This window comes from Podarcis cretensis (genome assembly GCF_951804945.1).
Source record: "Podarcis cretensis genome assembly, chromosome: 3".
Classification (NCBI taxonomy): Eukaryota; Metazoa; Chordata; class Lepidosauria; order Squamata; family Lacertidae; genus Podarcis; species Podarcis cretensis.
In genome coordinates, this window is record NC_137172.1 from 16,442,713 (window position 1) to 16,465,760 (window position 23,048).

The following is a 23,048-nucleotide window of genomic DNA, read 5'->3' on the forward strand; positions in this document are numbered from 1 at the left end:
TCTGCATACTCCAATTCAGACCAGGAGTGGGAGGACAAGATGAAACTACAGAACAGAGCCCTCTTGACAGATGTGCCCAGATCTATTGATGAGGTGGGAGACCCAGAATCTGCTTTTTCCCCACCTGTGGAGGATAAAGTGGGCTCAGAGGTGTTGCCTGCTCTGACAAAGCGAGAGGCTTCAGAGGGGAAGATGTGTTTGCCACTGTCTCCCAAGAAGAGGTGGCATATCAAGAAGAAAGGGAAGGCTTAACTCTGTGAGCAGAGCACCTGTCTGCAGGTCAGGAACTCTACATGGACTGGGATTCTTGCAAATTGCTAGGCATTCTCTGCCTTGGGTTAAAAGCTTGGTGGGTAGGTAGTAAACTCATTGGGTGTAGCTCCTGTACACTCTTGTTACTAATTTCAGACTCCTGATCCTTGGTCTTTGCTCCTGGGCCCAAATTAATTGTAGCTACTCCTTTTGCCTTGTAACAGCACCTGGACTACATTCTGCTTTTCTCCTTGCTACTGAGCTTGTACCATTAGACTGCTATAATAAAAGGTTCACTTTTTTTTACATCTTTGTTGCACGGATTTTTAGAGTACCTGTGACCCACTCAAATGGTGTCCAAGAATTGACAGGCGCAGCAGTGGAAAAAAAGAAAGTGATATTTATTGCTGAGCAATAATTGACCCAGTGGAATCGTTTCCAGAGACTGGGCACCCCAGCTCTAGCGCCCTGGGGCTTTATACCTGAGTACATACATCATCCCCTTCATGGATCACTGCCTTGCCATGGCGAAGGGGCTTGAAGAACTCAGAGAAGCTATGAACTATGCCGAGCAGGGCACCCAAGATGAACAGGTCATAGTGGAGAGTTTTGACCAAACGTGATCCACCTGGAGGAGGAACCGGCAAGCCACTCCAGTATCCCTGCCAAGAAAACTCCATGGACAAAGACAACAGGCATATAAAAGTTATGACGCTGGAAGATGAGCCCCTCAGGTCGGAAGGCGTCCAACATGCTACTGGGGAAGAGCGGAGGGCAAGTACAAGTAGATCCAGAGCTGATGAAGCGGCTGGGCCAAAGCCGAAAGGACGCTCAGTTGCGGATATGCCTGGAAGCGAAAGGAAAGTCCAATGCTATAAAGAAAAATATTGCATAGGAACCTGGAATGTAAGAACCATGAACATGGGTAAGTTGGAGGTGGTCAAAAATGAGATGGCAAGAATAAATATTGACATCCTGGGCATCAGTGAACTAAAATGGATGGGAATGGGTGAATTCAGTTCGGATGACCATCATATCTACTACTGTGGGCAAGAAACCCGTAAAAGAAATGGAGTGGCCCTCATAGTCAACAAAAGAGTGGCAAAAGCTGTACTGGGATGCAATCTCAAAAATGATAGAATGATCTCGATACGAATCCAAGGCAGACCTTTTAACATCACAGTAATCCAAGTTTATGCACCAACTACTGGTGCTGAAGAAACTGAAATTGACCAATTCTATGAAGACTTACAACACCTTATAGAAGTGACACCAAAGAAGGATGTTCTTCTCATTATAGGGGATTGGAATGCTAAAGTAGGGAGTCATGAGATAAAAGGAACAACTGGCAAGTTTGGCCTTGGAGATCAAAACGAAGCAGGGCAAAGGCTAATAGAGTTCTGTCAAGAGAACAAGCTGGTCATCACAAACACGCTTTTCCAACAACACAAGAGACGACTCTACACATGGACATCACCAGATGGGCAGCATCGAAATCAGATTGATTATATTCTCTGCAGCCAAAGATGGAGAAGCTCTATACAGTCAGCAAAAACAAGACCTGGAGCTGACTGTGGCTCAGATCATCAGCTTCTTATAGCAAAATTCAAGCTTAAACTGAAGAAAGTAGGAAAAACCACTGGGCCGGTAAGATACAATCTAAGTCAAATCCCTTATGAATACACAGTGGAAGTGAGGAACAGGTTTAAGGATTTAGATTTGGTGGACAGAGTGCCTGAAGAACTATGGATGGAGGCTCGTAACATTATACAGGAGGCAGCAACGAAAACCATCCCAATGAAAAGGAAATGCAAGAAAGCAAAGTGGCTGTCCAATGAGGCCTTACAAATAGCGAGGGAGAGAAGGCAAGCAAAATGCAAGGGAGATCGTGAAACATACAGGAAATTGAATGCAGATTTCCAAAGAATAGCAAGGAGATACAAGAAGGCCTTCTTAAACGAGCAATGCAAAGAAATAGAGGAAAACAATAGAATGGGAAAAACCAGAGATCTGTTCAAGAAAATTGGAGATATGAAAGGAACATTTCATACAAAGATTACCATAATAAAAGACAAAAGTGGAAAGGACCTAACAGAAGCAGAAGACATCAAGAAGAGGTGGCAAGAATACACAGAGGAACTATACCAGAAAGATATGGATGTCTCGTACATCCCAGATAGTGTGGTTGCTGACCTTGAGCCAGACATCCTGGAGAGTGAAGTCAAATGGGCCTTAGAAAGCACTGCAAATAACAAGGCCAGTGGAAGTGATGATATTCCAGCTGAGCTATTTAAAATTTTTAATGATGATGCTGTTAAGGTGCTACACTCAATATGCCAGCAAATTTGGAAAACTCAGCAGTGGCCAGAGGATTGGAGAAGATCAGTCTACATCCCAATCCCAAAGAAGGGCAGTGCCAAAGAATGCTCCAACTACCGCACAATTGCACTCATTTCACATGCTAGCAAGGTTATGCTTAAAATTCTACAAGGCAGGCTTAAGCAGTATGTGGACCGAGAACTCCCAGAAGTGCAAGCTGGATTTTGAAGGGGCAGAGGAACCAGAGACCAAATTGCAAACATGCGCTGGATTATGGAGAAAGCTAGAGAGTTCCAGAAAGACATCTACTTCTGCTTCATTGACTATGCAAAAGCCTTTGACTGTGTCGACCACAGCAAACTACGGCAAGTTCTTAAAGAAATGGGAGTGTTTGATCACCTCATCTGTCTCCTGAGAAATCTCTATGTGGGACAAGAAGCTACAGTTAGAACTGGATATGGAACAACTGATTGGTTCAAAATTGGGAAAGGAAGAAGAAGAGTTTGGATTTGATATCCCACTTTATCACTACCTGAAGGAGTCTCAAACCGGCTAACATTCTCCTTTCCCTTCCTCCCCCACAACAAACACTCTGTGTGGTGAGTGAGGCTGAGAGACTTCAGGGAAGTGTGACTAGCCCAAGGTCACCCAGCAGCTGCATGTGGAGGAGCGGGGAAGCGAACCCGGTTCACCAGATTACAAGTCTACCGCTCTTAACCACTACACCACACTGGCTCTCAGTACGGCAAGGAGTACGGCAAGGCTGTATATTGTCTCCCGGCTTATTTAACTTATATGCAGAATTCATCATGCGAAAGGCTGGGCTGGATGAATCTCAAGCTGGAATTAAGATCGCCGGAAGAAATATCAACAACCTCAGATATGCAGATGACACAACCTTGACGGCGGAAAGTGAGGAGGAATTAAAGAACCTTTTAATGAGGGTGAAAGAGGAGAGCGCAAAATATGGTCTGAAGCTCAACATCAAAAAAAACGAAGATCATGGCCACTGGTCCCATCACCTCCTGGCAAATAGAAGGGGAAGAATTGGAGGCAGTGAGAGATTTTACTTTCTTGGGCTCCATGATCACTGCAGATGGTGACAGCAGTCACAAAATTAAAAGACGCCTGCTCCTTGGGAGAAAGGTGATGGCAAACCTAGACACCATATTAAAAAGCAGAGACATCACCTTGTCAACAAAGGCCTGTATAGTTAAAGCCATGGTTTTCCCAGTAGTAATGTATGGAAGTGAGAGCTGGACCATAAAGAAGGCTGATCGCCGAAGAATTGATGCTTTTCAACTATGGTGCTGGAGGAGACTCTTGAGAGTCCCATGGACTGCAAGAAGATCAAACCTCTCCATTCTGAAGGAAATCAGCCCTGAGTGCTCACTGGAAGAACAGATCGTGAAGCTGAGGCTCCAATACTTTGGCCACCTCATGAGAAGAGAAGACTCCCTGGAAAAGACCCTGATGTTGGGAAAGATGGAGGGCACAAGGAGAAGGGGACGACAGAGGGTGAGATGGTTAGACAGTGTTCTTGAAGCGACAAACATGAGTCTGACCAAACTGCGGGAGGCAGTGGAAGACAGGGGTGCCTGGCATGCTCTGGTCCATGGGGTCACGAAGAGTCGGACACGACTAAACGACTAAACAACAACAAAATGTGGCATCCTGTGCAAGGCCAAAATTAGAGATCCCTACCCACCCATTGGGATTCGTGTGGCGCTGTGGGTTAAACCACGGAGCCTAGGACTTGCCGTTCAGAAGGTTGGCAGTTCAAATCCCCGCGATGGGGTGAGCTCCTGTTGCTTGGTCCCTGCTCCTTCAGTTCGAAAGCACATCAAAGTGCAAGTAGATAAATAGGTACCGCTCCGGCGGGAAGGTAAACAGCATTTCCGTGTGTTGCTCTGGTTTGCCAGAAGCAGCTTAGTCATGCTGGCCACATGACCTGGAAGCTGTACACCGGCCCCCCCAACCAATAAAGCGAGATGAGTGCCACAACCTCAGAGTCGGCCACAACTGGACCTAATGGTCAGAGGTCCCTTTACCTTTACCTTTACCCACCCATTGCTCGCACCATCTTCCTAAGCCCCGGTAAGTGAGGTGCTGGGCTTTGGGAAAGAGGACAATGGGCTCGGGCAGGATCCTAGAGCCCACTGTTTCCTTCCCAAAGCTGGACAAGAGCTAACTCAGGCATAGGCGAACTTGGCCCTCCAGATGTTTTGGGACCACAACTCCCATCATCCCTAGCTATCGGGACCAGTGGTCAGGGATGATGGGAGTTGTAGTCCAAAAACATCTGGAGGGCCGAAGTTGCCTATGCCTGTGCTAACTAGGCATTGGGAAACTAGGCTTTGGGAAAGAGGCAGTAAAGTGCCCCCTCCACATGTGGGGGGCAGGACCAGTCACACTCTCCTAAATCCACCTCTGCAGAGTGACAGGGATCTTGAACAAGCAGATGCATTCTAGACAATTATTTCCAGCAGTAGCAGGATGAGAAGAAGCCATTCATTTGCCCTCATATCATGGTATATGTTCACAAGGATTTTCTTCATGGGCTCTGACGGAAATCAGATACAGACCAAAAAGAGCAATAGCCAAACCAAAATTCAATTTTGTTTGCTGCTCATCCATACGAGGTTCTTGGCATGCCGGCTGCTATTCTTGTCATTCTGTAATCAAAGGATCGGTCTGCTGGATGCTATTAGTCATGGCTACTTTGGGGGGGGCGCGGGGAGGGTGTCAAAACAAAGGAGGAGTTTAAATTCTGCTGGTGCGGTAAATATGGACATGGTTTGGTTCCAGAAAGACATTTACTTCTGCTTCATTGACTATGCAAAAGCCTTTGACTGTGTCGACCATGGCAAACTATGGCAAGTTCTTAAAGAAATGGGAGTGCCTGATCACCTCATCTGTCTCCTGAGAAATCTCTATGTGGGACAAGAAGCTACAGTTAGAACTGGATATGGAACAACTGACTGGTTCAAAATTGGGAAAGGAGTACGACAAGGCTGCATTTTGTCTCCCTGCTTATTTAACTTATATGCAGAATTCATCATGCGAAAGGCTGGGCTGGATGAATCCCTAGCCGGAATTAAGATTGCCGGAAGAAATATCAACAACCTCAGATATGCAGATGACACAACCTTGATGGCAGAAAGTGAGGAGGAATTAAAGAACCTTTTATTGAGGGTGAAAGAGGAGAGTGCAAAATATGGTCTGAAGCTCAACATCAAAAAAACGAAGATCATGGCTACTGGTCCCATCACCTCCTGGCAAATAGAAGGGGAAGAAATGGAAGCAGTGAGAGATTTTACTTTCTTGGGCTCCATGATCACTGCAGATGGTGACAGCAGCCACGAAATTAAAAGACGCCTGCTTCTTGGGAGAAGGGCAATGACAGGCCTAGACAGCATCTTGAGAAGTAGAGACATCACCTTGCCAACAAAGGTCCGTATAGTTAAAGCTATGGTTTTCCCAGTAGTGATGTATGGAAGTGAGAGCTGGACCATAAAGAAGGCTGATCGCCGAAGAATTGATGCTTTTGAATTATGGTGCTGGAGGAGACTCTTGAGAGTCCCATGGACTGCAAGAAGATCAAACCTCTCCATTCTGAAGGAAATCAGCCCTGAGTGCTCACTGGAAGGACAGATTGTGAAGCTGAGGCTCCAGTACTTTGGCCACCTCATGAGAAGAGAAGACTCCCTGGAGAAGACCCTGATGTTGGGAAAGATGGAGGGCACAAGGAGAAGGGGGCGACAGAGGACGAGATGGTTGGGTAGTGTTTTCGAGGTTACCAGCATGAGTCTGACCAAGCTGCGGGGGGCAGTGGAGGACAGGAGTGCCTGGCGCTCTCTGGTCCATGGGGTCACGAAGAGTCGGACACGACTAAACGACTAAACAACAACAACAAACATACATCATAGATCATGACATAATCAAATACAATCGCACATGGCAGCAAAAATAAAGCTAATGAGCGCATTCAAGCCTCGCCCCCCTGATCATGTAAAGAGTTCCCTCCCAACTTCTGCTTTCTCCAGTCTAAACATCAGTGTAACCTTTTCCCCGATTTATGGTAAGAAGGAGAAAGGAAACTTAAGGCAAAAGGAACTTATTCGGCTGCCACACAGGGACACTTTGCGGTTAGCATTTTCCTGTTTTTAGCTACTAAGGACCCTGTCTGGACAGGAGGAAAGTGCCAGCACATCAGATTTATTGCTTCCCCCCTTACGTTAGCAAGACATCGAGGACATAAGAAGAACAAGGGAAGAGAACTGGGGCAGAGTTCATTTTGGATTTTTCAAATCGAAGCACTTTGCTTTAAGCTTTGCAGAAGCCTTCATGATTCAAACACGGATTATATAAAATCATCATAAAGATATATGGTTATATATGGATATATGGATAACTGATTATATGAAAAGCATAAAGGTAAAATTCACCCAGGTGGTCCTGCTTCATCTTTACTTGCAAATAAGAGCCCCTGTCACTGGTCTTGTGTGGGGGGTAGGACATCACCATCCTTTATTTTAGGAAGTCACTTAATATTGGTTTAGCAACCAATGGCCTGACTCTAAACTGTGGAAATATATTTATTTGTGCTTTTTTTGGCAAACTTTATTGAAAAATTAAAAAACAATTACCAAACACAAAATGTTGTCTTCCAAGACAAATAAATATATAGATGTTGACTCTTGTATACAGCCATCTACATGGCATAAAAAAACCCTCGAAAATAATTTACATTACACATATAGCTCAAATCACAATGTATACTTCAATCTAGATGGTGTCCAGTGCCATCTTATAAATGACCTTTAAAGAGGCTTCCTGGAGTTTAGCCAAGACGGTATGCAACAGGTGTTTAGACCACATAGAGTTCAATTTGTGTTCATCGATTTGTTGGCCTAAGTCCACTTCTAACACCTCTCTAAGATTCTGCCCTTTGCTCATTGTTAGGTCCAATAGTGTTTTATAAAATAGATAAGCTTCACCTTTAAGCTCTGTATTAATTCCTAAAGCTTCAAAGATTGTTAGGGATCAAAGCTCTTTGTTTTTATAAGTGAATGAGCAAACAAACAAATTTGTCATATTTGGAACAAATTTGTTGAAATATTCCTAAGGTTCTTTAGGAAGAGCCCAGGGCCTACCACCAAGAAGGCCCTATCTCTTGTTTCTCACACTTCAGATGGAAGGAGCATTCATGGAAGACCTTTAGTTGGTGACCATGAGGCATTGGAAGTTCCTTTAGATACTGAAGTTCTAAGTCATGTAGAGGCTCAGGTGATGCTGAGATAGTGAAGCCACCAAGGACGGATTATTCCTGGAATGTATCAGTTTCCAATGCACTCCATTGGTGATTTACCAAGTAGATCAAGCACCCATCAAACCCAGCACACTGTTTCACAGATGGGGGAAACCAGATACATCCAGGAAGCTGCCCAACAGGACATGAAGGCAATAGCCCTCTCCAACTGTTGACCACCGCAAGAAGTGGTATTCAGGGGTACAGTGCCCCTGCTCATGGAGGCTCCATTCAGCTCTCATGGCTAATAGTTCTTGAAAGCCATCCTCCATTTATTTGTCTAATCCCCTCTAAGTCCAAGCTGTTCAGTTTAGTGAGCCACAGAAGGGCCAGGCCTGCTGCATTTATTTATGTGCTAACTGTAGCTTGGCCACTGTTTTGTTTTTGTTTTTTCTCTTGGGTTTTCATGGGCTATTTGTCTCATTCGCTACCATTTCTGCTTTCCGAGTGCGATTCCCTTCTGCTTTGATCTTGCAGTACTGCAAACCTTCCCTCGCATCCCCCGAGAGTCAGTAACGTTGTTTGGGAAAGTGAGAAAAACCAATCAGAACGAAAGGAAATGAAGGGAGAAGTGGCTCCGCTCTCTCAGAGTTGTTATAAGGCAGGCCATTCGAGTAGTGCTGGTCTAATCTCCAAAGAGGCAATGTTGGTGTGTTTGGTTGTTATGGAGATATTATGTTTACTCCGCTGTTATTGTGGAAAGAGCATTGAAAAGAGAACACTTGTTTCTCGATAAATCGGGAACTAGACACTGGGTGAAGTCCTGCAGATGGAAATCGAAGGCAAACAGCATATTTACTGTTGAGATCCATCTGTTAACTGGGGGCAGTTGTAATTTAATAATTGGAGGAGTTTACACAACGTCAGCCCAATATTTCTTTCTAAAAGATCCTACCCACGTGGTGCGATTGCATGCTTCCTCTGCCTGATCACAGAGATATTTTGTCCATAAATGCCATTTATGGCTGCGAACCTTTTAACAAATATTCAGATTCCTAGTTGCCCTCTTGCTTTAAACAACCCGATCCATAAACTTTGCTAGTGAGTTGTTGCATCGAAGGGGCTTATTGATCACTTGCACAATCCACATGGATTTGCATGCTATGCATTTCTGCATAATCTTAAGGAGGGGGCTACTACAGCTTTAGCTTTCAGCTGCAGTATCTCCCTGTAATTCTGCTGCCAGTTTTATGGAGCACAAATCTTCCCAGCTGACAGTGGACCGGGCAAAATCATGCCCCACTTTTGCCCATTTTCTGCTTCTCTTCAGTCCCCCTGCCAAGAAGGGAAGATAATGATTCAGTTAGGAAGCTTCGGCAAGGACACACTTCTTTGGAAAATCCCTGGAGCTCAGCATACAAGCCCCAACATCAGCTCTGCTAACAAGAAAGAAAGAAAGAAAGAAAGAAAGAAAGAAAGAAAGAAAGAAAGAAAGAAAGAAAGAATTATGTTGCATCTGCAGCCATGGGGAAAATGCCCTGCACCCAAATAAAACCTCAACATTTTATCAACAACGTTGGGGAGGTAGGTACCATTTTTAGCTGCCTAGCATGTGATGATCCCAGGGCTGGAGTAATTTCTCTGTGAGGAAAGGTTGCAGAGTTTGGGACTTTTTAGTTTAGATAAAAGGTGAGTGAGATCAGGTGCAAAGCAGAGCCCAGTAAGAACAGGGGCTTATGAAGAGAAGGTATGGTCTAGAGAGAGTCCTAATAGCTGGGCAGAGAGGCCCAGACGGTCACATTTGACTCCGAGACCTGAGATTCTCCACATGTTAGAGTCAGCCAGCAATAAATCACACAGTGTATGTGAAGTTAACTCTTTATTAGCAGAAACCAGCTCAGCTCAGGGAATCCAGGCCGTAATGAGCACAGCAACTCTTCTCAATAGGTCTTGCCCCTATGAGGCAATTGAGGAGGCTGAAGGGCCTACCCACAGCTGCCTAAATCTCTGCCTCTGCCGGGTCTTTCCCCAGCAATTTGAAAATATGCCAGCACACCTGTCTTTGCTCCTCCCGCTTCATACTTCTCCCAGTCCTGGGGACCAGCGGGGAGAGGAGCTGGTTGCAGCAGGATGGGGAGACACCCTGGCACTTCATCAGCCTGGCTCATATCTGACTCTTGGGCTCCCTCCTCTCCAGCTCCTGCTTCTGCTTCTGCTTCCAACCTTCTATCCCTGGTCACTAAACCCTGTTACCTCTTCAGCTACCAACACTTACTCTCCCCCAGGCTTCTCCCTTTTCTCCCTCTGACCACTCATCACTGTCCCACCACCAACCCCCAGGCTCTGAGCCTTCATCCCTTGGGGGTTCCCCAGCTGATGCCTCCCACCATTCCTCTGTGTCCAGCCAGTCCATGACACCACCCCTGTGATTAACTATTTAATTACAACAAATGAAAAGCTGTTTGAGGTGGATGAAATTGAGAGTTGGGACAGGGGAGAGTGCTTGGCCACCCGCAAATTCTTCACTCCAAATCTGTCCCCAAGCAGCCTTCCCCTGTTGCCACAGGTTCCCGCTATCTTATTTGCAAATGATTACAACATGCTCCTCCTCTAGCTCCAATTACTTTGCTCTATGCCTCCAAATTCTCTCATTATTTCTGATTCCTTGAGGCTGCATACCAATTATTGTTAATCTACTGTGCTATTCTTTTAACAATGGGATTGCCAACAGGTCCGTGATTATGAATCGCTTGTGTTGCCACAACAAAGTTGCTGTTTCTAAAATAAATCAATGACTCCTGCCTAATTCTACATTGGGTCAGGTTGATCATTACTCCCAGAGGCCTGTGATGGTACCTTCACACTGCTGTGGGTGGGGACATGTTTTCAGGGTGCTAAAAATAACTTCCCAGCAGTGGAAACCTCAGTGGGACAGTAAAGAAATATATTGTTAGATGCCACTCCTATCTCCAATCTATGTGAGATCCAAGGGGTACTAAGCGTGCTTACCAGGGCCTGTTTTTCCTTTGGGCAACAAGGCACAGTAGAGACTGTGGTGTCTTTATGATATATGGTTTATTTACACATAACCTGAGCCTAGGTGGAGGAGAATCCCAGCATTACATCTCAAGAGAGTCCTTCGTTTCTCTCATAGGTTTCTATGACTACTTAACTAGCTGGTCAGTCCATATCAGCACTGTGTATATTTGGGGCCAGGCAATAAAGTTGTGGGGGGAAACCCTGTTTTTACATCCACCCCAAGAGTTGGTCTGGAGAAGAGAGAAGTAGAAGATAATACAATAGACATCTTCAAATATGTGAAAGGTTGTCACGTGGATGACAGAACAAGCTTGTTTTCTGATGCTCTGGAGAAAAGGTAGCCATCATGCCTGGATAGCTCAGTTGGTTAGAATGTGGTGCTAATAATGCCAAGGTTGCATGTCTGATCCCTGTATGGGACAGCTGCATATTCCTGCGTTGCAGGGGGTTGGATGAGATGATCGTCAGGGTCTCTTCCAACTCTACAATTCTATGATTCTATGGTGTCTACCAGGTTCTATGGTGTCTACCAGCTCCCTGCATCCCTGGCCATTGGTCATGTTTGCTGGGACTGATGGTGAATTGTAGTCCAACAGCATCTGGAGACCACCATATTGGTTAACCTTGCTTTGGACCCAACCCAATCAATTTGAAGTACAAAATGGGATTTCAACTAAACATCAATAGCTCGGCGTCCAAGTTTCTTGAGGGCAGGGCAGGCTGTCTCAAAAGGTGGTGGGCTCTCCCTCATTAGAGATTTTAAAGCAGAAGCTAGATGACAATCTTTGAGGGATCCTGTAGCCGTGGATTTCCTGCATCAGCCAAGGGTTGGACTAGGTGGCCTATGAAATACATTCCACCTCTGTGTTTCTCTTCATATATTACAGGACCATGATGGGACCAAACCATATTGAAATTGTTCCTTTGCCACTAAGCTAACATATGACCTGGGTGTCTGGAAATATATAGCAGTCACTAAATGCCTATCATGTGGTGTCGAAGGATGCAATAATTTGTAATGGTACAACCATGTTGCTGCTGTCATCACACCCCCAGATTAACAAGTACCTGATATGAGGAGTAAGACATGGTCATTGACTACCCAATTATTACTCCTGTGTAGTTTGCAGTTTTATGTTTCAATTCCTTGAGTTCCAGCTTTGTGTATTAGGCTGCTTTTGAAGACTCATTCTACAATTTACTAGTAAAGGAACTGAGAACATAATTGGCAACGTCCTATTTTCTGAAATGTCCTTGAGTTGTTTAGACACCACAAAAAAAGAACTTGATTGGTGTGGAGGTCAAACAAGGGTGTAATTTTTCCCTCTGCAAGAGCTCTGAATCTCTACAGCTGTCTGAGTCCCTGGTAGTGTGTTATCATACCCTCCTCAGTATGGGGGGTTTGCTGTACATTTTGATTCATCTATCACCAGTGTGTTATTAAAGAGTTCCTGCTCCTCCTCACAACAACCACACACTAGCAAACAAGCCCTCAAATTAAACCCTTGGATTGTCACTGAATAAAGTACGTGCAGAGTTGCCAGATACACATATTCCTTAGTTCAAAGAGATGCTGCAGAACTGGGTTGTCTGTTCCATGCAGTTTTAAGTGGCACCATAGAGTTGGGAATGAAGGAGTATTCTTCACTGTAAATGACATCTCCCCAAATGGAGAATAGCTGATAACTCTTTGGAGACTTGGAGGAAGCAATTGCTTCTGGAATGTCTCTGCATTCTGCTGCTTAAACCTCTGAGGCTCTATGAACTACTTCCGATGTGGTTACATCACACATAGTTTTGGGCTTGGAAGTTCTGTCTCTTGAGCAAGCTAGATGGAACCAGCCAATGAACTAGGCACAGGGCTACTAACTGGTGCAGAGCAGAAATGGGTGCGGCACTTTCATGATCAGCTTCATGCAAATTTGAACGAAGGGTCCTTCGGACAAATGGACTGCTTGATTCCTGGTGTGATCCCTGATTGGTTAGGACTGCCAGTCACACAAGAAGCATTGCTATCCCTCTGATGGATGTGCTTTGCCTTTAATGATGTCAGTACATAACAAAATCTAATCAACTACATGTTAATCATCATGACATCATCATGACTGGTACATGATTCCTGATTGGCTGGCATCACTTAAGGCAGAATAATGAACCAGCAAAATAAATGGCCCCTGGAGTAACAGCAGCAAAGAACAACAGTAAGAAACAGAGGAAAGCAGAGATTATAGACCTCCCCCTCTTCTTTTTCTTTTCTTTATTTGGTTGCAGTTGGATTCACTGCTACTTTCAAGGAAAAATGCAAGTCTAGAGAACATATGGCACGGCATTGTTGCCAACTATTTTATCCACTCATGATATTTTTGTCTCAGGCTTGGTATCAGGTATTTTGTTTGTGTATACACCGTATTTTGAGCCACTTTTGCTTACCGGGAATTGCAAGTGGACAGAGTGCTTTCTGGTTTCCCACCAGCATCTGGTTCACCAGGGTGAAAACAGGGTTCTGGATTTGACAGGCCACTGACCTGATCTAACAGGCTTTCTTATGTTCTTATAACTTGAGCCAACTTCCCACAAGGCAATTTTTTTTACAAATTGGTTTTAGCTTTCCCAGTAGGTTCCAAAACACGTTGGATTAGTAAACATCTATTTAGTCTCCCTCCGTTGCTTTTAGCTCCTGCTTCAAATTCCTTTTGGTGGTTTCCATTTTTTTTGCCTTTGGCCTGCCTCACATGCGACATTTTGAGTTACCATTTAAAAAAACCAACAACATTCCACCAGGTGCCAGTTATTTTGTTAATTCTTCTAATCTTACCACCAGAGGAGAAGAGAGGAAATTTCCAGCCTCTAGCACCAAAACAATATCGGGCTGTATCTTTTTATATAAACACTTCATTCTCTCTTTGCTGCTGCAGGTTTCGGGATGTCCACACCGGCAACGGTCGCTGGCAAAGCCTTCCTCATCGTTTATGGTCTCTTTGGGTGTGCCGCAACAATCCTCTTCTTCAATCTCTTCCTGGAGCGCATCATCTCCCTGCTCGCTTTGGTGATGAAGGCTTGCCATGAGAGGCAGCTGAGGAGGAGCGGCCTTCTACCTCCAACCTGCCGAAGGGGCTCATCCATGTCCGACGTCGACAGCCTGATTGGGTGGAAGCCATCAGTCTACCACGTGATGCTGATCCTGGGAATCCTTGCCATTACTATCGCTTGCTGTGCCTCGGCCATGTACACCGCCGTGGAAGGGTGGAATTACATCGACTCATTGTACTACTGTTTCGTCACCTTCAGCACCATTGGGTTTGGCGACCTGGTGAGCAGCCAAAACGCCGTGTACCGAAATCAGGGATTATACAGATTTGGGAACTTCATGTTTATATTGATGGGGGTCTGCTGCATCTACTCCCTTTTTAACGTCATCTCGATTGTAATCAAGCAGGTTTTAAATTGGATGCTCAGAAAGTTTCGGTGCCGGTGCTGTCCAGATTGCCATAAACCGACCGCTCGCCTCGGGCGCCGCAATGCCATCACGCCGGGGTCCCGTTTCCGCCGGCACAACATCTCTATGGAGACGGACGGACAGTACGACAGCGACACAGAGGGGAGGCGGCTTTCGGGTGAGATGATCTCCATGAGGGATCTCACCGCCTCCAACAAAGTCTCCCTGGCCCTCCTGCAAAAGCAACTGTCCGAGACGGCCAATGGCTACCCTCGGAATGTCTGCATAAACACGAGGCAAAATGGCTTCTCGGGAGGAGTAGGCGCTCTAGCTATCATGAACAATAGACTGGCAGAGACAAGCGATTCTAGGTAGAAATTTTGAAATTATCTTCTATAAAACAGAGGTGTTTTCTTATTCTTTATTTAATAAAACAATATTTTAAAAAAGCATCCAGTTGTTCTCGAGGGCAAGTTTTATGCAAAGTTTACTTGAGAGGGTTGTTGTTTAAAAAAGAAAGCCTTCCATAATAATAATAATAATAATAATAATAATAATAATAATAATTTTATTTCTACGATGCCCATCTGACTAGGTTGTCCCAGCCACTCTGGACAGCTCCCAACACAATATTAAAAACACAATAAAACATCAGCCATTAAAACACTTCCCTGAACAGATGTCTTCTAAAAGGTAAATAGTTGTTTATCTGTTTGACATCTGATGGGAGGGCACCACTGCCTTAGTATTTTTAGCCCACTATTTTTTTATTCTTCTTCCGGTACCACCAACAACTTATACTTACTGTAAACCGCTTCAAGGTCTGTGGATAGCAGCAAATGGTCTATATAGATCAATAAATTGTCAGTGGCTGATCAAGCAGTTTACTAGTGGGAAATACCGACTACTGTCTCAGGCAATAGAAGAATTTCCCACCACTAATGATTGCAGCTAGGGACACGGGTGGCGCTGTGGGTTAAACCACAGAGCCTAGGACTTGCCGATCAGAAGGTCGGCGGTTTGAATCCCCACGACGGGTGAGCTCCTGTTGCTCGGTCCCTGCTCCTGCCAATCTAGAAGTTCAAAAGCACATCAAAGTGCAAGTAGATAAATAGGTACTGCTCCGGCGGGAAGGTAAATGGCGCTTCCGTGCGCTGCTCTGGTTCGCCCGAAGCGGCTTAGTCATGCTGGCCACATGACCCGGAAGCTATACACCAGCTCCCTCGGCCAATAAAGCGAGATGAGCACCACAACCCCAGAGTCGGCCACGACTGGACCTAATGGTCAGGGGGAAATCTTTACTGATTGTAGCTGGGCAGTGGTGCTGCAGGGCCAGTGTGGTGTAGTGGTTAAGAGCGGTAGTCTCATAATCTGGGGAACTGGGTTCGCGTCTCCGCTCCTCCACATGCAGTTGCTGGGTGACCTTGGACCAGTCACACTTCTCTGAAGTCTCTCAGCCCCACTCACCTCACAGAGTGTTTGTTGTGGGGGAGGATGGGAAAGGAGAATGTGAGCCACTTTGAGACTCCTGAAGGGGAGTGAAAGGCGGGATATCAAATCCAAACTCTTCTTCTTCTTCTTCTTCAATCACCACCATGCAAATACCGCTCTGATTGGTGGCCAGCTTCCACCTGTGTGGACTCAGGATGCTGATCTCAAAGGAGGATGATAGTCAATCAACAAACACTTGCATAGTGGCAGAAGAACCTCAGTCAGCAGTAAGCAACCATGTGTTTGCTGATTGGCTAGCCATTTCCTCTTGAAGAGCCCGCTGCCTTCACCACTGCCTCTTAATTGTTACTGGTAAAGGCAGGGATCTCCTTTTCCCTTGATCTTCCCATAGCTGCAGCCAAGAGCTTGCTAGCCATTTCACTGACCAGCACAGGGCCTCATAAAGATACAATGAGGTGCATTGCTGTGGGTGATATCCAACAGTTCCGCTACTTCAAGGAGTATTGGCTGTGCAATGGAACTTTCCTCATCCTCGCCATTTCCTGCACACTCCCTGCTCCCCAATATCTGTCCCCTACCACCTTCCAGAGCAGATTCACAGAGTCACACAGGGAGGGGACCAGGCAAAGGAGTTATATTGTGCAGCTAAACAAAATACTCTTAGACCTAGCAGAACTAGCACCCTATAAAGCTAAGCTAGCAATCATCATCATCATACAGGTTTAAAATACAACAGCGATGGATCATAACGCATTTTGCTCTGGTGGAAAGCTAATGAATGATATGCACATGTATGTAAAGTCTCTGAGCTGCTTTTCAAATTAAAGCAGCAGGTGAGGAGGGGGGCTCATGGAGACACATGGCCAGCCCCATCTCCTTCTGCTGACACGGAGGCTGTAGCCCCATCTCCCAGCCCCAGTGTGAATGGCAGACATCTTTCCCTGCCACCTGTGCATTTGGATGCTGTGGGAAAGGACTCTGCAAAAGCACAGATAACTTCAGTTCTGGTAAAGCTGCAAGGAGCGAATGTGGTCTAAAGCATCAGCGAAGGATGGATCGGTGTAAACCTAGTTCATGCATCCTTGTGAGACACACACACACACACACACACACACACTGCAACTGCGACCCTCCTACACCCTAGCTTCAATTCCAAAACATACATATCTGATTTTGTAAGGGGTGTTGTTTTTTTGTGTGCTATCCACAACAACAGAACCTCAGAATGAAACTATGGCTGCTACTTAGCAGTTGCACATAAATTTCATTTTTGCAAAAATTGTTTACCGAGGTTTGTTTTCCCCCCAAAAATGTAAACATCACACAATAACTGTGCAAGGCAGATTGTTCTTATTCCTACAGCTGATAGGTGAGTATTTGCCCAAGGGCACAAAATAATTGCTTATTTTGTGAAGTAGAAGTAGCACTAGAACTCAGGTATCCTAAATTCATGTTTAGAGCTAAGTCCACTAGACCTCATGTCTGGTCAAGGTCTGTCTCTCTCTCTCTCTCTCTCTCTCTCTCTCTCTCCCTCCCTCCCTCTCTCCCTCCCTCCCTCTCTCCATACACACATGTCTAAGGGCAAGCTGCTCAAGTTTTCTGTTCAGTAGGAGAAGAAACACCTGACCTTTTTCAGCAATATTGAATTCATGTATTTAGATTTGCTTCTATGTTACAGAGTTGCCCTTTCATCCCCCTAGCTGGTGCTGCTTCTAACTGCCACACTTCCTTCCTCTTTGCCTTTACTGCCCTTTACTTAATTTGCCCTCACTGCCCTTAGCCTGGCTGCGGCAACCCCTGTGATTTAGTCAATGACCCCACAATGCTGCATCTGACATGATGACATTGTGGATGCTGCAAGAATCAAGTCATCCTTTGGGGGTCATCTCAGGCCGTCAATTTAAAGGCAGTGAAGGTAAATGAAGGTGTGAAAAGTGAGGAGGAGGAGGAGGAGGAGGAGGAGGAGGAGGAGGAGGAGGAGGAGGAGGAGGAGGAGGAAGAAGAAGAAGAAGAAGAAGAAGAAGAAGAAGAAGAAGAAGAAGAAGACTCCAAGAAGGAGCAGCAACCAGGGAATCACAGAATCACAAAATGGTAGAGTTGGAAATGAGAAGGCACTGAACAGCATTGAAACAATAAAAACATTGTTGACCGTCCTCATGGTAATCAGTTTGGCTGTACTGAAAATGCCACTTCCAAAGCAAATATTGAAATGAGCAAACATTTGTCTCCAGTGTCAGATGTTTCCCAGATCTCCACAAGCCGCCCAAGCTGGGCTTTTCAGTTTGCAGCGACCATCTGCCTATCCCTTGAAGCCATGATCATTGGGCAGTAAGAACCCACCATATACCAGGTCAGACCACTGGTCAACCTAGCTCAGTACTGTCCCCACTAACTGGCAGTGTCTCTCCAGGGTTTCAGACAGGGTACATTCCCAGCTCCAACATGTCTGTCATTGCTGGATTCAGGATCAGCAACAATGTCCAGACCTAGTACCATAGTGAGTTATGCTACTGGCCCTTCTTCCTGAAATGCTTGAGCTGACCATGATGACTGGGAGAGCACAGTGTTGCATTATGGGATGCAGGTGGCACTGTGGTGTAAACCATTGAGCCTCTCAGGCTTGCTGATCAGAAGGTTGGCAGTTTGAATCCCCATAACGGGGTGAGTTCCCGTTGCTCTCTCCCAGCTCCTGCCAACCTAGCAGATTGAAAGCACACCAGTGCAAATAGATCAATAGGTACCGCTGCGGTGGCATTTCCGTGCGGTGTCCCGTTGCACCAGAAGCGGTGTCCCGTGCGGTGTCCCGTTGCACCAGAAGCGGTTTAGTCATGCTGGTCACATGACCTGGAAGGCTGTCTGTGGACAAACGCTGGCTCCCTCGGCCTGAAAGCGAGATGAATGCCACAACCCCAAAGTCGCCTTTGACTGAACTTAACTTTACCTTTTTAGTGTTGCATTCCTCCTATAGGTGGCAACTGCAATGACAGATTCCAAGGGCCTATCAGGCATGCACCTTGCTGCGAGTCCTCTAACCTCTGGAGCTAGAAAGGGAAGCACTGAAAGGGGGGCAAGGGAAGCAAGAGGAAGCAAGAGAATAAGTGCTTGCAGAGGCATACAACACCTCTTCTATTTCACTGTGTGTGTGGCTAGCAATTGTGCTGTGCACGCCAGATCTTTAAAAAAACGAGTCAGCAGTTGGTGCTGACAGGATCTGGCATTCTCCTGGACAGGAGTGAGAAGAGGAATACAGCTCCCAACTACCGTCCAGGGGTCTTATTTATTTATTTATTTATTTATTTATTTATTTATTTATTTTACAGCTCCCTAGACAAGGCTAGGGATGTGGATGGCGCTGTGGGTTAAACCACAGAGCCTAGGGCTTGCTGATCAGAAGGTCGGCAGTTCGAATCCCCCGTTGCTCGGTCCCTGCTCCTGCCAACCTAGCAGTTCGAAAGCACGTCAAAATGCAAGTAGAAAAATAGGTACCGCTCCGGCGGGAAGGTAAACGGTGTTTCCATGCGCTGCTCTGGTTTGCCAGAAGCGGCTTAGTCCTGCTGGCCACATGACCCGGAAGCTGAACGCCGGCTCCCTCGGCCAGTAAAGCGAGATGAGCGCCACAACCCCAGAGTCAGCCACGACTGGACCTAATGGTCAGGGGTCCCTTTGCCTTTACCTTTAGATAAGGCTAACTGCTTGCAAACTGCCCGCTGCTAACTTCTAACTTCAGTCTAAACTGCTAACTTCAGTTTTCAAAAACAGGTGTCTTGTGGAGAAAACAAAAAGCACAAAACTTGAAACTGCGAGATTGAAAAATAATAATTGTAAGAATAAGTAGCACCAGTGGTGCAGCGTGGGTTGTCAGCACCCGGGGCAAGGCAAGTAATTTGCTCCCCCTAACCCATGGATTTGCGCCCCCTAACCCTAACCCCCAGATGTTGCGCCCGGTGCGGCCGGGCCCCCCTGCACCCCCCATGCTACGCCACTGAGTAGCACAGCAACATTTGGTTATCTTTCTCAAATATAATATGTCAAATATCTCAAATATCTCAAATATGTTGTAGCACACAAATCACTTTTAATAATCCTGTGAACTGCGGTGCTAAAATTTAAGTCTGAATTTCAGGCACATTAGCATCTCACTTTGCATGCCTTTTCTACTGCACATTTTGTCACCAATTCCTTCAGGTCAAGAGCTGGTGCTTGGGCATGTTCAATTGATATAGTTGCCAAACCAACTGGTCTCTTTTGCAACACAGTTGAGGATATGTAAGTTTTTTATATGTCCGAGCTTTGAGAAATTACGCTTATCATTTGCGACTGACGCTGGGCATGTGAGAAGGATCCCTAAAGCAACAGAAACATTAGGCACATTATCTACGAGTTTTTATTGTAGTATGAAAAGAAATACTCCTTCGGTGGCATAGACTTTGGAAATCTTTGAGTTATCGCTATAAGTCCACAGCACAGATCTTCAGCATCAATATCTTTGTTTCCATTGTGCATCAACAATTTTTCCAGATTCTTGAAGGCCTTAAGTACATATTCAGTAGATTTTTTGTTGATATTACATATATCATAGGTAAAGGTAAAGGTACCCCTGCCCGTACGGGCCAGTCTTGACAGACTCTGGGGTTGTGCGCCCATCTCACTTAAGAGGCCAGGGGCCAGCACTGTCCGGAGACACTTCCGGGTCACGTGGCCAGCGTGACATCGCTGCTCTGGCCAGAGCCAGAGCCAGAGCCGCACACGGAAACGCCGTTTACCTTCCCGCTGGTAAGCAGTCCCTATTTATCTACTTGCACCCGGAGGTGCTTTCGAACTGCTAGGTTGGCAGGCGCTGGGACCGAGCAGCGGGAGCGCACCCCGCCGCAGGGATTCGAACCGCCGACCTTTCGATCGGCAAGCCCTAGGCGCTGAGGCTTTAACCCACAGCGCCACCTGCGTCCCTACATATATCATACTGGAAGCCAAAAAGGGGGTTATATTATTGTAGCTGTTGGAAGCTCTCTTCAACAGATTGTATGGCCATATCAAAGACAGCATAGTAGAAACCTACAGTACTTTGAATTTCTGTTTGGCTCTTGTGGTTCCTCTTCTTGAGCCTCATACTCAAACTGCTGTTTCTCCTTTTTCTAACTTATTATGTCTCAAAGTTTGGTAGTATTTCTAGCTCCTTTGCAATCTCAATAGCAGCTATCAGAACTTGTTGCAAACCATCATCACACCTGCTGCCCTCAAGGGAAGTACTGGTCACTTGCCATTGGTTTGCAGCTGAATTTAAACCAGCTTCCTTATTTTGCAGGAGCTTGCTTATAAGATTGCCTTCAAAAAGGATGTTGCACCTTGTAACAAGCGATGCCACAAACTGGAACTTACAAATTGCAACAGCTAGGGCCTCCACTTCAACTCAGGAAGTATTTCCAGATCAACCTTTTAGGACTGTGTCATCAAAGATCTCTATTAAAACATCCTATATACTACCAATATGATATTTCTGTTGTTTAAAACCATTGCTCCAACTCTCCCATCTTGTTTCATTCAGTGGCTTAACAGCTATGCCTATGTCTGATACATGGCTAGCTAGATTTTGTCAATGCTGAGCCAATGCAGAGAAATAATTACAGATCCGTTGAACTGTATATAGATTTGAAGAAACTAGTTGCTTCCAGACAACACTTAGCAGCATCATTGACTACCAAGTTGAAAGAGCGTGTGTTGAAGGACACAAAAAGGCATGTGAGTTGTTGCATAGTACTCTTTTGTATGCCATTTTCTTTGCCTTTCATGTGACTCCGATTATCATAACCTTGACTATACAGATTCTCAATTTGTAATCCCATTTGGTCAAGCTGTCCAAGAAGAGTTTATGTCATGAAGGCACCTGGAGTCTCCTTTAGTGGAACAAATTCCAAGAAATGTTCTCAGGATAAATAATAATAATAATAATAATAATAATAATAATAATAATAATAAATTATTTATACCCCGCCCTCCCCAACCAAGACTGGGCTCAGGGCAGCTAACACCAAATATAAAAACAATTGATTGAAATACAGCTTAAAAAAACAAGATTAAAATACAATATTAAAATGCAACCTCATTTCAGTGGAAACTCAATCAAAAACTTTTTTGGGGATAAAAACATCAAGTCTTCACCAAGATTAACTATCCAGACTAGTCCTACATGGGCCAGAAAAAAGCCAGGGAAGTCCCCAAATAGGAGTCCCAACACAGAAGGAGAAAGGAAGAAAGAAAGAGGGTGAGGGAATCAAATTGATTCCAAGCCAAAGGCCAGGCGGAACAACTATCAGGCTGAGGGCCAAAGTCCCATGTAGTACAGCACCGTGTTCTCAAAGGAACCAACCAGATGCCTGCAGGAAACCAGGAGCAGAACATGAGCACAAGAGCTCTCCTGTGGTTTCCAGCAACACTGTGGAGGCAGAACAAAGCCATCACGGCTAGATGCCATTGACAATCCTCTTCTCCATGAATTTGTCTAATCCTCTTTCAAAGCGATCTAAGTTGGTGGTCAGGTCCATATAGTAAAAGCTATGGTTTCCCCAGTAGTGATGTATGGAAGTGAAAGCTGGACCATCAAGAAGGCTGATCGCCGAAGAATTGATGCTTTTGAATTATGGTGCTGGAGGAGACTCTTGAGAGTCCCATGGACTGCAAGAAGATCAAACCTATCCATTCTGAAGGAAATCAGCCCTAAGTGCTCACTGGAAGGACGGATCCGGAAGCTGAGGCTCCAGTACTTTGGCCACCTCATGAGAAGAGAAAACTCCCTGGAAAAGACCCTGATGTTGGGAAAGAGTGAGGGCACATGGAGAAGGGGACGACAGAGAACGAGATGGTTGGACAGTGTTCTCGAAGCTACCAGCATGAGTTTGACCAAACTGCAGGAGGCAGTGGAAGACAGGAGTGCCTGGCGTGCTCTTGTCCAGGGGGTCACGAAGAGTCGAACACAATAAACAACTAAACAACAACAGCAAAGTTGGTGGTCATCCCTTCCTCCTGGGGGAGTGAGTTCTGTATTTTAGCTGTGCACTGCATGAAGAAATCCTTTCTTCTATCTGTCCTCAGTCCCCCAACTTTCAGCTTCATAGGTGGCCAAGCTCCAATTACGAGAGAGAGGGAGAAAAACTCTGTACACTTTCTTCACACCATGCACAATTTTGTACACCTCTATCCTCCCCCTTTAATTGCCTCCTCTATAAACTAAAAATGTTGTAGCTTTTCCTTCTAGGGGAGTCGCGCCCCCTCTCTGGCCACAGGAACAGGATCTGACCCCAGTGT

At 45.5% G+C, this 23,048-nt stretch overlaps 1 protein-coding gene across 1 annotated transcript in view; it reads left to right on the forward strand.

The window, feature by feature from the left end:
* Nucleotides 1-14,697, forward strand: part of KCNK12 (potassium two pore domain channel subfamily K member 12) — a 48,609-nt gene extending 33,912 nt beyond the window's left edge. The window contains exon 3 of the mRNA XM_079968889.1: nt 13,777-14,697. Within this exon, the coding sequence (XP_079825015.1) occupies nt 13,777-14,672 (896 nt within the window). The 3' untranslated portion in view covers nt 14,673-14,697. The remainder of the gene's footprint in view (nt 1-13,776) is intronic.
* The last annotated feature ends 8,351 nt before the right edge of the window (nt 14,698-23,048 follow it).